This window comes from Cucurbita pepo, chromosome LG11 (assembly GCF_002806865.2).
Source record: "Cucurbita pepo subsp. pepo cultivar mu-cu-16 chromosome LG11, ASM280686v2, whole genome shotgun sequence".
In the NCBI taxonomy this organism is placed as follows: Eukaryota; Viridiplantae; Streptophyta; class Magnoliopsida; order Cucurbitales; family Cucurbitaceae; genus Cucurbita; species Cucurbita pepo.
Genome location: NC_036648.1, coordinates 5,606,270 through 5,621,324, shown reverse-complemented (window position 1 = coordinate 5,621,324; position 15,055 = coordinate 5,606,270). Strand labels below are relative to the sequence as shown.

At 33.1% G+C, this 15,055-nt stretch overlaps 1 protein-coding gene and 1 pseudogene across 1 annotated transcript; both read right to left on the bottom strand.

Annotated features, from left to right (window-relative positions):
• Window positions 1-1,785: 1,785 nt before the first annotated feature.
• On the bottom strand, window positions 1,786-6,170 carry LOC111805535 (annotated as a pseudogene).
• Window positions 6,171-9,523: 3,353 nt separating this feature from the next.
• Window positions 9,524-13,362, bottom strand: LOC111805210 (beta-Amyrin Synthase 2-like). The gene is given in 14 exon segments (XM_023690152.1): window positions 9,524-9,819; window positions 9,913-9,996; window positions 10,071-10,473; window positions 10,591-10,637; window positions 10,754-10,813; window positions 10,904-11,002; window positions 11,085-11,207; window positions 11,270-11,389; window positions 11,578-11,691; window positions 11,785-11,973; window positions 12,145-12,396; window positions 12,468-12,746; window positions 12,815-12,997; window positions 13,157-13,362. Coding segments are annotated over 14 exon segments (2,265 nt in total). The 5' UTR covers window positions 13,358-13,362; the 3' UTR covers window positions 9,524-9,708.
• Between the last annotated feature and the right edge of the window lie 1,693 nt (window positions 13,363-15,055).

The window sequence follows — 15,055 nt, the reverse complement described above, 5'->3', positions numbered from 1 at the left end:
GGTTGCCATACTGATCCAACACGGGAGTGACTGTCACAGATGAAAAAGTGTTAAAAGATGACGTGTTTGTTTAGATTGCTGTAAGTAAGCATTTTTCTGTTGTTAATGTTTCTAATCAAATCGTAGGATTTGATTTGATTTGGTTTTGATTTAGTTTTAATTTGTTTACTGGTTTGTTACAATATTGTTAGGTAGACTTTTTAATATCTCTTTATATTATCTACAGAGCATTCTTACTCTTTATAATACAATCTTCTTATCAACCATTCAATCACTCATTCTTTCACTAACAAAAACAAAGATGCAGATGGCTCTTCCTTTTTAGGTACGAGCGGACGTGGTAGCAATAACAAAGAAAAAAAAGGTCGTGGACGTGGTGGCAGAGAAGGTCGTGACAATACCTCACAAATCCATGAAGTGCCAACCCTCGGAAGGACAAGAGTATGATCAAGTGTTACTCTTGTGGAAAATATGGGCATTATGCCGCAGAGTTGGCTGAGAAAATACATCTTGTTGATGCTCAATGAAGAGAAGGTTATGGCGAACCCCTTCAGAGATGGAGAAGACCAAGTGGAGACAAGCATGTGGTACCTAGATAGCAGAGAGAGCAACCACATGACTGGAGATCGAGAAAAGTTCAAGGAGCTTGATGAGAAGTTCACTGGAAACATGAAGCTTTGGGACAGATCAATTATTCCAATCCAAGACAAATGATCTATCTTGTTCCAGTGTAAGAACGACGATTAACGTCTATTGACCAAGGTGTATTGCATCCCGAGTTTGAAGATCAATATTATTAGCCTTCATCAAATGAAAGAATAAGGTAGCAGAGTGGAGATAGTCGTCTCGTTCCTCAAGGTATACGAAAAAAACGTAGTCCTGTTGATGAAGGTAAAATGGTTGCGAAACTACCTGTCTAAGATACTATTGAAAGACTATCAACATTTTCCAAAAGTATTCATTCTTGTTGACAACAAGAAAGTGAAGAAGAAAACAATGGGTCAGGAGAAAAATGAACCGAAGAACATAGCCAAAAAGAAACAAGAGACTACTACAATCAGTGAAGAGAAACCTACAAGATATCGTATTTCATCGTACTTGTCATCTCAACTACATAGGCCTAGAGGAAGGCCACCACGACATAAGACAAATGAGACATCAAACTTGTCTTCTCAACCATAGAAGGCTAGAGGTATGTCTAAAAAGAAGGTTGAAAGACAAAAGAGTAACCTACAAAATGAAGAAGTCCTTGCACATAATAGAGAAGTGGAAGAAATTGTATGGTGTGGAATTAAATTTTTTTGTGTGAATAATACTGAGTTGATCAGGGACCTAGCAACGTTAATACTACATAGCAACATGCAAATTTTCACACCAAGGCTCTAGCAAGGGCTAAGCTTTGCAGACATGCAGGAGTTGTTCGAAGTCAAAAAATCTCAAGCAAAGTCAAGCTTACGAGGGAGAATGTGAGTCAATAAGCTCGACTGGGTAAAACATAGTTATCTAATAAGTTTAAGGAAATTGTTACTCTTTAGTTAGGAAGAATGGTGTTCCTTAACTGGAATTAGGAGATTAGATGTGCTTTCTCCCCTATAAATAGTAATGGAGTGGAGTGTATTGCTATTTTCACAGCAACAAATAGAATTAAAAACCAAAAGTGTTTAAGAATCCTCTGTTCAAAACCTTGCTCCCCTCAAATTCTTCTTCCGTTTCAGTTATTTGTTTCGACATATTTTGAACGGGAGCCATTTCGAACATAATTAATGGTTTAAATAAATTGGGTTGAGACTATGGCAATGAAACTTTATTACAAAACTCTACAAGTGCCCACAACGGGAATACATTTCTGTATAGTCCATAGTGTTGCATGCATGTGTTCATAAATACTCCCATTAGCTCCTGCCATACAAATAACTCTCTTTTTTAATATAACAAATTATTAATATAATAAAAGTTATAGTTTAACCAAAACACACGTTACAATAGCCTACCTGTTGAGGGTAATCACCATTCTCCCCTTGAGAATTAATCTATAGCTTTGCTGCACGGTGAAGAGGAGTTGGGTCTCTCTTTTCCTACATACATACATCATTTCTTTATTTTATATATAAGCTTTACATAATTATAAAGTAAAAGAGGGTAAAACAAACCTGCTGAGAATGGATTAAAGCCATTAAAGCAAAGGAAGTTTGAACAAGATTGGAAGAATTCCTAGGAAGAGGAATGTATTTCTTTTGTGTACATGAAATGTGACTCTCTCCCCACCCACCATTTGGACATTGAATTTTAAGAAGAAACTCCACACCTTTTCGTATGGTTGAGGAATTATGATAAGTGTTTCCGGTTGACACTAATCCTTTTATAGCGAAGTATGTTGTATAAATGTGACAAATTCTCCAATTTCCGTACCATGATCCATCCTCTTTTTGCTTTTCTTCTAAATACTTCATTGCTTTCCTTAAAAATGTCTCTACCTCTTTCTTTCTATGACTTGGAAATAGCTTCTTAAACAGCACAAGTGCTTGTATCGACGATGACGTGCATTCTACGTATCTATTGTCACCCATTTCATGGTTCATCACAAGAAAAACAAAACAAATAATAATAAGCAATCTAATTCAATTTATCTACATATAATATTTTTCAAGAAATATTCTTAGATTGTCTACTTACTCGAGCTCCAATACCGAATATCCTAAGAATTCCTTTGGATTCAATAGCTAAAAGTTTAAGATACAACAAAATAATCATATTAATTAGTTGTTATGATTTATCATGTATGTTGGAGAAAATAACTATTAAATAAGGCTTTAGGTACCTCAAACCACGATGGTACAACTCCGGTAGGCTCCCAAGCTGTGACACCACCATTTTTTGCCTATTTATTTGACAACGAAATTCAGTAATTCATCCCTAAGTTGACGAGAAAAAGATAATTCTAACGCAAATTCGAAATTACAATCCTTCCTTGGAGGGATAGTATGACATTCACAGCTTCAAAAAACCATTGTGGTTCCATTGGATCTCCTACGATGTTAGAAGGCATGGTCGAAAATATCAAATAACACTGCCACATCATTATATATATAAGATTAGTAAATTGATTTAAATTTAATATATATATATATATATATATTTTTTATGGAAACTATAAAAATAAAATAAAATACCAATAAATTTTCTGCGGTACAATCAGAAATTTGTCATCCATGATCTTGATAAGAGAATGTCCAACTTCCTTTTGATATGTGACGATACATACTTCGAAAATCACCCGAAGGATTCTCTTTGACCTTTATATCAGAATACATTACAACAATATAAACAAATATTTATTGAAATTAAAGAATTTTAGTACTGTTTAATGAAGTCATGTCCTTCCTTAAATGTTTTTGAGAATTCATGGTGGAGATTTGTTGCAAGAATTGCTTGAATGGCAAAAGCAACATCCCATGATTGACTACCAAAACTCTGTTCGTGTACGTATATATTAGTCATTTATATGTTTCTCTTATTATTTGTTGTATAACAAAGTTTTACAAACCATGTATTTGAATGTTGGTCTAAATTGACATTTTAAGACCAAAGATTATATTTATTTATTTATAAATAGCCAAATATTTAATAATGGGTGATACTTACTTGCATCTTCATTCCATCTTCACCGATCCACAAGTAATCTTTGATTCTAGCAACATGTTTCTTATAAGCTTCCCCATTAGAATCATCGACCCAACAAGCAAGTGTTAGCAATGGCTGCATGTTCAATACCCCTCCACCGTATTAGCTCAATTACATTTATTCCTATAATGTTATTAACTATAAAAGAAAAAACTAAGTATGAAATTAACCTTTTCAACGCATCCAATTGTATCCAATTGTAATGTAGTGACTGTTATGATCCTCATAATCAATATGACGTTTAGCTATTTGAATGGCTCTATTTCTTATTGTTTTAAAAGCCCAACTATTAAGAATGGGTTCTCCAAAATATTGAATAGCATTCCATGTTAGCTTTTGAAACAAGGAACGTTCAAAGCATTTGTCTTCCTGCATAATCATGTCTCATTCAAACAAAGTAACTAAAATCTCATACGTACATGAAATGGAAATAATCAATTTCTACCTGCATAAATCAAACGTCTTGAAAGGATGAATATTGATTTGTTCTTTTACTCATGCAATGTGTCAGGGAGGATGAATGATTTAGGAATGTACCTTTGCACAATAATGGCGAGTTGGACTCCATTTAATGTTTTTGTAAGGTTGATTATAGATTTCTTAGCGTAATTGAAGAATGAGAGGGGTGAGAGGGCCAACAAACCGCTTCCCAAATAAATACGACATAGGAAGAAGTGTCAATCTAGAATAGCAAAACAAAGTTCGAGGAATGAAAGGAAGTAATTTTCCTAACAACAAAAATTCTGGAGGCATAGGGTTCGCTCCCTCCCACTCGTAAACTCCCAGAATCTACATAGTTAAATTATAAGTTTAGTTCGTTAAATTTGAGTTACGCCATTTCAAATAAAATACGTATATATATAGTACTAACCGAGAGCCAAATCTTTTCCCAAGAGGGTATGTAAATAGCACCTCCATGATCTAGAATCCATTTTCGAGCTCTAAAACACTCACCCTTGTCAGGTTCTTCCCCCAATAAACGAAGTTGAATATAGTTAAAAACAGTACAAAGCATACAACTGTGTCCCACAATGTGCAATCCCCATCCACCATCTTCATTCTGATGACAATATGCATAGCGAAGGATTTCCTTTCGGTGTTCTTCTAAGAATACGATGTGGAGATGTCCCGTAACATACAACGAAAATACCTGAAAAGAAAAGGATAATATTGTGGTAGAATTATATAAGACAAAATGAATAGAAAAAGGAAGAGTACCAGTGTATTCATTATCAAGTTTGCAATATTCTTATAACTAAAGTAATATTATTTTAGACTAAGTTTGCAATATTCATTATCAAGCTACAACAAACCATTAGCTCCTTATTTATTCCTATCAGTCTCACAATTTTAAAATACTTCTTTAGGAAGAGGTTTTCATACCCTTGTAAGAAATGATTCATTCCGCTCTCCAATCAATGAAGGATCTCACAATCCACCCCCTTAGAATCCAACGTTCTCATTGGCACACCATTCAGTGTCTTCCTCTGATACAATTTTTTCATGTTATCTCGTTTTCGAGTTTGCATCTCCAAGGATGGCCAAAGGACTTTCCTTAGCTTTATAATCCACAGGAAAGTCCCCGGGCCATCCTCTATAGAGATACATACCCAAAAATTGAATAAAGCCATGTGTATATTATCATGTTCCATAGGAATACAACTTCATATCTATTATTGGTAAATATTTGAAATGATTTTTATAACTAAACTAATTAAAAAAAAAAAAAAAAGTTTGACACTCAAAATAGATAAATATTTGAAATGATTTATATAAAATTTAAAGAGAACCTGAAATTTCGAAAAGAGGTCACTGCTGCTTTGGATTTTGAAGCGATTCTGGTAATAATTTTGACGTGCTTCTTCCACTTCAGCTCGCTCTTTTGGAGTGCCTTCATCAGGCTCAAAGTCCCAACTTATATATAGATGAGGGTGTTATTACATTAACGTCCATGGGCCAACATCGACCTTTTCGTTAGTACTTTATATCCATTCACAACGAGAAAATTATCAATATTTCTATTATACTTAAAAAAATCTAAATGAATTATTATTAAAAAATGAAAACAAAATGTAACCAACATTAACATGTATAACGAGTATTTAGACTTATTTAAAAGTAAAAAGAGCTCACATATTAATAAAAAAAAATCATTTCTTTTAATATATGAGTTTTTTTCAAAAATATTTATCGACATTTTAATTGTATCGTTAATTTTATTGATGATTCTCGATATCATACATACACCCACACATATACATATATATATATATATATATAGAGACGTATTTATCAAATTAATAAGTATGGCAACCACCCACCACCTAACAAATTCAATGCCTCAATTATTAGTGCTTCTTTTACTTTTCAAAATATGTCAAAAATCAAATAAATAGAGAAAAGTCGGCCATCGAAATCTAACCAATGACCATCGCATTGGGATCTCTAAGAGAGCCTCTGACTCCAACTACCGTCCATGTACGATCCATACTAGATTTGACCAACTGTCCATCCTACCTCTTCTACATTCTTGACAGCTCATCTTTGTCTCAATAGAGTCTTTCAGTGCTTTTTTAACAGTTTTCGGAAAGGAAGCTGAAATTGCCTTACATCTCAGAGATCGATAGAGAGGTAGGAATTTATGGAACGAACCGTACTACAAAAGCTTTGTTATCAATACAGATTCAAGGACATCTAAAATAGATAAAAATTATTTTTGAACACATGTTTTGGTTATTTTAAAATTTGAAAATATATTTTAATAGTGGACAAAATAAAAATATTTTATATAACATTCAAGGAAGGTAACCAGCCTTCCTAATTTTTTCTTTTATCTTTTAAATTGATAAATTTTATTAAGAGTCATTTATTGTGTTTAATCTAACTAGGTAATTGATGAGTTACTATTCTCCAAATGAAGAGGGAAGAAAGAAAAGAAAGTGGGAAAGGAAAGAGAGGGCTAAGGATTTCTTGGAGATAAAATGAAGAAAACGTCTTCCAACTTCAGATCTGAAGAGTTTGGTGCGGTTTTTGGTCGAGTATCGTTCATAGAAGTTGCTCAGAGCGTTATTGTCTATAGATCTGAACTTTTGAATCCTTTTATCAGATCAATAATCTGGGAGTTAAGTGGATGAAATGCTTCTAAAATTGTTTAGTATGGGTTAGGACACCATTTTGAATAAATTTGGTAAAGAAATACATGAGATATGACACTTGAAAATTGGAATTCCTTTAAAGTTCAAAATGGTAAGTTTTAAGAAATTGAAAAAAATTGTCCTTCATTCCTCCTCTCTCCTTCAATCTCTCCCCCTTCATTTTCTAAAAATAAATTTGTCAATATCAGTAATTTTTTTTTTTTTTTTTTTTTTTTTTTCTTTCTTTCTACTAACAATGGCAGATTTACGCATATCATAATTCTTTCTTCGGGCCGTAACAATTAGAAAAACAAAAGGTTTAAGCAGAATTCTTTCTTTCCTACGAGAACAAACAGAAAAACAGAAAGTTTAAGCAGATTTAATATTGATAGGATCGCACAACAACACACATTTGATCTAGATGAATACAAAGAATATGATAGAGAAAATTTATGGAGAATATTGGCTAGGCAGGTACAATAAGAGAAAATATAGAGAATACAGAAAAGTACATTTACAGAGCTCTGACGCGACCGGATATATATGGTTATGCATGGTTCTGCTTACTATATATAACTTTACCAAATATAGATATATTTATTTACTATGCATAACTATTTACTATGTTATGAAGATTTATTTTATATGTGATTTACCATATTTATTTACTATGCATAACTATTTACTATGTTATGAAGATTTATTTTATATGTGATTTACCATATTTATTTACTATGCATAACTATTTACTATGTTATGAAGATTTATTTTATATGTGATTTACCATATTTATTTACTATGCATAACTATTTACTATGTTATGAAGATTTATTTTATATGTGATTTACCATATTTATTTACTATGCATAACTATTTACTATGTTATGAAGATTTATTTTATATGTGATTTACCATATTTATTTACTATGCATAACTATTTACTATGTTATGAAGATTTATTTTATATGTGATTTACCTATATAGTTTTACTATGTATAACAGTTGACTAAGCTATAAATAAGCAGGCTCCATAACCTAACAATTCTCTCACTGGTAGACTGATCCAGTAAACCAAGAATTTCATTATAAAAGAGCATCTTCACTCTACCATATCAATTGAGGCTTTGCACAACCTCAATATTCCAACATCAACAAATTTTGTCAACATATTTGCTCGATTCTTTGCACCCTCTATCTTCTCAAAACACAATCACCATCTTCCACTAACCTGCAAGTGAAATGGTATCGTCTTCCATGTTTTATCTTTAAATGATAGACCGGGTTCCTCACAAACTGTATGACACTCTAACTATCTCTATAAAGAATCTTTTCGTGCTGCTTCTTGCCCAATTTTTCCAGATAGTCAGTCATCCATATCGTCTTTCCAGCTTCAGCTATTGCCACGTACTCAACCTCAGTACAACAGATTTTTGCTCCCACTTGGTTGTATTCTCCAACTGTAGGGCCTCATCAAAGGGCTCTGGTTTCTTTTCATCAACAATAGATAGTGTAACGAAGGTACATACATATCTGGTACTCTGATAGTACTTGATGATCTTTTCAACAGTGGTTCAGGTGTCACTTGCTTTACCGCGGGTTCTTCTGCAATAGTCTCAGGAGTTTCTTGAATATCTGCTACAACATCACTAAGTAATTTTTTCGCAACTCAACCTCAACTCCATCGTCATCATATCATCATCAAATAACGTCATCATAATATCATACATCAACATATAAAGCATAAATGACACGTGCAAGAACCACTAGGCACATGTCGTCATAGATAAGACAAGTCTTTCGACCGAGCCAATTGTAAGACCACTTACTTGATTGGCCTTAGCCAAAGTTTCTATCTAATTTTGGACTAGCTTGCCATGGTCGCTTAAATTTTTTTCCACTTGGATTAATTCTTTTCCACTTGGATTGAGGTGCTTCAACCATGATGTCTCTTCTTAAAGACAATCTTCCCTTCACTAATTAGAATTTTTTTCTTTTTATCATCACTTGTTTATTTAATGCCGGTGTTATTCAATTATTTGTCGAGTCCCCAATATTTTATTTTATTGCGGTGACATAAAATTTAAATGGTTGGTTCAGGCCTCACGGAGTCTTTGTTTTCTACTCANTCGTGCCCAACCTAGTGGAGATAACTAAGGGTCTCCTAAACAGGACCTCTGAGTCGCAATTCCGTCTCTGAGCTGGGGAGCGTGGACCACATAAGTTGACCTAGTAGCTGATCGACACACAGGGGATCGCAACCACCCAATTTTATTGGTGGTATGGTCCCGTGGAAGGGTTGTTAGCTACCCTCCATGAATGATGTTCAGAGAGCTTTAGATTTAGATACAACCTTATTGACCCTTCAGTTTTACTGATGAGGTCGTACCTCAACTTAGAACACTAATCATTCACTGCATAAGTAACGTAAGCCACCTAAGTTGTATAAAATAATGATTTGGGACCTAATATATGTACTCACTAGAACCCAAAGCAAAGGCCATGAACACTTACAAGGTTAAGGATGCGAAAAGAGCATACAAGTAGGTTGCTTACAGAATATTCTTATAAACATCTCTTTCTACATTTTTTTAGGTGAATAATGTCGCTGATCTAGGCAGGAGGGTGTACGGGAGTCATGAAGCCACATAGAAGTGACCTGAGGCATTTAGGAATCCATATAATAATGCATAGCTACATAATATATTTTGTACCCCATAAAATTCTCTTATGAAATTTCATATACTACATGAGCATTGTTTATCTCTTATTATAAGCTTTCATTGTATAATCGGTTGGTCTCACTCTTAATTTCAAGTCTCAAGTGACATATATAGTATATGGAGATGTAATGAAAAAAAAAAGCTGAAAGCGGGTTACATAAATTTAGTTGAAACTATGGCAATGAAATCCTATTACAATACTCTGCGAGTGCCCACAATGGAAATACATTCCTGTATAATCCATAGTGTAGCATGCATGTGCCCATAAATACTCCTGTTATTTCCTGCCATTACAAATAACTCTTTTTTTTAATATAACAAATGATTAATAAAGTAAAAGTTATAGTTTAACCAAAACACACATTACAATAACCAACCTGTTGAGGGTAATCACCATTTTCCAGTTGAGAATTAATTAGTAGCTTTGCTGCACCGTGAAGAGGAGTTGGGTCTCTCTTTTCCTACATACGAATTTGTTGATTATATATCTAAGCTTTACGTACTTTAATAATTGAAGTAAAATAGTAAAACAAACCTGCTGAGAATGGATCAAAGCCATTAAAGCAAAAGAAGTTTGAACGAGATTGGAAGAATTTCGTGGAAGAGGAAGGTATTTCTTTTGTGTACATGAAATGTGACTCTCACCCCACCCACCGTCTGGACATTGAATTTTTAGAAGAAACTCCACAGCTCTTCTTAATGTTGAGGAATTATTATACGTGTTTCCAGTTGCCGTTAGTCCTTTTATAGCAAAATATGTTGCATAAATGTGAAAAACTCCCCAATTACCATACCACGATCCATCCTCTTTCTGTGTTTCTTCCAAATACTTCACTGCTTTACTTAAAAATATCTCTATCTCTTTCTTTCTATGACTTGGAAATAGCTTCGTAAACAGAACAAGTGCTTGTATCGACGATGACGTGCATTCTACATATCTATTTTCACCCATTCCATGATTCATCACAACGGAAATAAAACAAATAATAATCAGTTCAATGTCATTTATCTGTATGTAATATTTTTCAAGTAATATTCTTAAATTTTCTACTTACTCGAGCTCCAATACCGTATATTCGAAGAACTCTACTGGATTTAGTAGCTAAAAGTATAAGATGAAACAAAATAATGATATTAATTAGTTGTCACTATTTATTTTTATAATCATGTATTTAAGTATTGTTTGAGAAAATAATTATCAAATAAGGCCTTAGTTACTTCAAACCACGATGGTACAACTCCGGTAGGCTCCCAAGCTGAGACACCACCATTTTTTGCCTATTTATTTCACAACAAAATTCACCAATTCTTCGTTAAGTTAACAGGAAAAAAATAATTCTAAGGCAAATTCGAAATTACAATTCTTACTTGAAGGGAAAGTATGATATCGACTGCTTCAAAAAAGCATTGTGGTTCCATTGGATCTCCTACGATGTTGGAAGGCATTGTCGAAAATATCAAACAACACTGACACGTCATTTTATAAGAGATTAATATATTTATTTAAAATTTAATGTATTTTTTTATGAAAATTATGAAAATAAAATACCAGTAAATTTTCCGCAGTACAATCAGAAACTTGCCATCCATGATCTCGATCAGAGAATGTCCAACTTCCTTTAGATATGTGACGATACATACTTCGAAAATCACCGCAAGGATTCTCTCTAACCTTTATGAATTACATTAAAATAAGATAAATAAATATTTATTTAAATTAAAAAATTTCAGTACCTGTGATTGTTTAATGAAATCATGTCCTTTCTTAAGTGTCTCAGAAAATTCATCACGGAGATTTGTTGCAAGAAGAGCTTAAATGGCCAAAGCAACATCCCATGATTGACTACCAAAACTCTGCTCGTGTATGCATATATGTGTATATGTTAGTAATTTATATATTTCTCTTATTATTTCCTACGTATATTTATAATAAAGTTTCATTAAAATTTATTTGAATGTTGGATGGAAACCTGTGATTTGACTAAATATAATATTTATTTATTTATAAATTAGTTAAATATTTAATAATGGGTAATGCTTACTTGCATCTTCATTCCATCTTCAGCAATCCATAAGTAATCTTTGATTCTAGCAAGATGTTTCTTATAAGCTTCTCCATTAGGATCATCAACCCAACAAGCAAGTGTAAACAATGGCTGCATGTTCAATACCCTCCACCATATTAGCTCAATTACATTTATTCCTATAATGTTATTAACTATAAAAGAAAAAACAAGTATGAAATTAACCTTTTCAACGCATCCAATTGTAATGTAATGACTATTATGATCTTCATAATCCATATGACATTTAGCTACTTGAAGAGCTCTATTTCTTATCGTTTTAAAGGCCCAGCTATTAAGAATGGGTTCTCCAAAGTATTGAATAGCATCCCATGTGAGCTTCTGAAATAATGAACGTTCAAAGCATTTGTCTTCCTACATCATCATATCCAATTCAATCAAAATAATCAAAGTCCAATACCGTACATGAAATGAAAATGATCAAATTCTACACGGAGAAATCTCAAATCTTTTGAAAGGACGAATATTGATTTGTTCTTTACTAATGCATTGTGGTAGGGAGGATTGAATGGTTTAGGGACATACCTTTGCACAAAAATGGCGGGTTGGGCTCCATTTAATGTTATTGTAAGGTTGAGTATAGATTTCTTGACGTAATTGAAGAATGAGAGGTGTGAGGGGTCCAACAAATCGCTTTCCAAATAAATATGACATAGGAAGAAGTGTCAATCTAGAATAGCAAAACAAAGTTCGAGGAATGAAAGGAAGTAATTTCCCTAACAACCAAAATTCTGGAGGCATAGGATTTGCTCCCTCCCACTCATAAACTCCCAAAATCTACATAAGTAAATTATAAGTTTAGTTTCTCAAATCAAATCAAATAAGGTAGAGATATATATAGTACTAACCGAGAGCCAAATCTTTCCCCAGGAGGGTATGTAAAGAGCACCTCCATGATCTAGAATCCATTTTCGAGCTCTACAACACTCATCTTTGTCAAGTTCTTCTCCCAACAAACGGAGTTGAATATAGTTAAAAACAGTGCAAAGCATACAACTTTGTCCCACAATGTGCAATCCCCATCCACCATCTTCATTCTGATGACAATATGCATAGCGAAGGATTTCCTTTCGGTGTTCTTCTGAGAATACGATGTGGAGATGTCCCGTGATATACAACGAAAATACCTGAAAGAAAAGGGTAATATTGTGGTAGAATTATATAAGATAAAAATGAATAGAAAGAGGAAGAGTACCAATGGAGGGAAATAAAACATAGGGCCAGCGTTTTCAGCAGGCCAATGGCCATGAGGGCTTTGTAAGGCTGCAAAGAACTTGGTGGCTCTTCTCAGTGCAATGCTCGTTGTTTCCTTATTAATTATTGCTTCCTCCACTTTCACTATTGGAATTGTTTGCTTGAAATTTCGCTCTCTTAGAAACTGCATTTTCATAATATTCAATAACTTATTATAACTCCATTTAAATTTTTATGTATATATTTAGTGAACTTTGTCCTCAATTAGAACTATAAAAGAAAATTAGAGTAAATTCCTAATAGATGAATATTTGAAATGATTTATATAATAATTAGAGAGAATCTGAAATTTCCAAAACAAATCACTGTTGCATTGGACTCTGAAACGATTATGGTAATAACTTTGACGGGCTTCTTCCACTTGTGCTCGCTCTTCTGGAGTGCCTTCATCAGGCTCGAAATCCCATGTTTGTCTTCCCACAAAGTTGTTGGAGCTGAATAAGTACGGATCATTTGCTCCTTCTCCCAACTTAAGTCTCCACATTTTCACTCTCTCGATGGTGTCTTTCCATACAAATTTCTTCTACTTATATATAGATGAGGGGTATTACGTTTACGTCCATGGCCGACATTAGTATTTTTATATCCACATAGGAAATTATCAATATTTCTAGGAAGAAATTATAATATGTATAATGAGTATTTAAACTTTTTTTTTTAAAAGAAAAATCATTTCTTTTAATATATGAGTTTTTTCAAAAGTATTTATGACATTATAATTTTGTCCTCTGACGCATAATTGATAAAATTTAATTTTCATATAATTTTTATGTTGATGTACGAGTATTATTATTTTTTTCTTTTTTGTTTTAATTATTAAAGTGGAAGGTTTAATTATAACTACCACCCAACCCTAATAAATTCGATGTCGAACACATCCATCATTTTACTTGAATCGACTGTACTCGACTATGGCCCTCAATTATTAGCCCACAAATTAGTTGCATGCTTCTATTCCTTTTCAAAATAATGGGTTAAAATGACTTTTCGAACCATCGATAACTACGTTTCTTTTGTTAAATATAATATTTTATAATAATGGTAAATAACGTCTTCAAACTTTTTGTAATAGATTCCAAACTATTTTAACTTAGAGTTGGTTTGAAATAACTCAAATTTTAAAAGAAAAAGGAAACGAAAAAGAATTTGTGAGCTAAACCAACCGAGTCATTACTAAAAACGTGTTTATTTAAAATTTGAAATATGTTTAAAGTGGACAAGATAAAAATATTTTCCGTAACACTTGGGCCAGAAAAGTAACGAGCCTTCCTAACTTTTCCATTTACTTTTTAAACGGACGAATTTTATTAAAGGTTTTAGAGGCTGAATTTCACGATGTAATAGAAGAGTAAAGTTCTCAAAGACTCATAAAATATAAAATAGTGAAAAAAAAAAAAAAAGTCGAAGTCAATGGTCTAAGTCCAAAGGGTATTTTAGTAATTTTATTGTGTTTAGAATTGATGAGTAACCATTCTAGAAAGGAAGAGGGAGGAAAGAAAAGAAAGAAAGAAAAGGAAAGGAAAGAGCGGGCGAAGGATTTTTTTTGGAGATAAAATGAAGAAATCGTTTTCCATCTTCAGATCCGACGAGTTTGGGGCATTTTCTGGTCGAGCATCGTTCAAAAAATTTGCTCAGGATGATAATGTGCATAGATCTGAACTTTTGAGTCACTGGAATCGAATTAGTTTTCGAGGGAGAACCGAGAGTATGATAGATGCAATGCTTCTAAAAATTGTTTTAATTGCATTAGGACATCATTTTGAATAAATTTTGTGAAGGAATCCATGAGAAATGACACTTGAAAAATTGGTGTTTCGTTTAACGTTCAAAACAGTAAGTTTTAAGAAATCGTCCATATTTTAAATGTGCTTATGTTTTCCAACCAATGAAAATTAGAAGCAATTAGGAAACTTATGAAATCCCCCGAATTCTAGAATTTAGAAAATTCAAAGGAAAATAGGATGCGTCTTGGTACAGAAATAGCGAGAAAAAAACCAAAGATGTGCATTGGAGAAGATTCGAAACCAAGTTAACGAGTATGGGGCACACGCAAATAGTGACACGCATTAGGCAGAGAAAATTTGAGAATAGGAGCGGCAAAGGCTCATACAGTACTTGTATGGATCACTAGGATATGGTTGCATGTGAACATGAATGCCTTATATAACCAGAATATACCGTT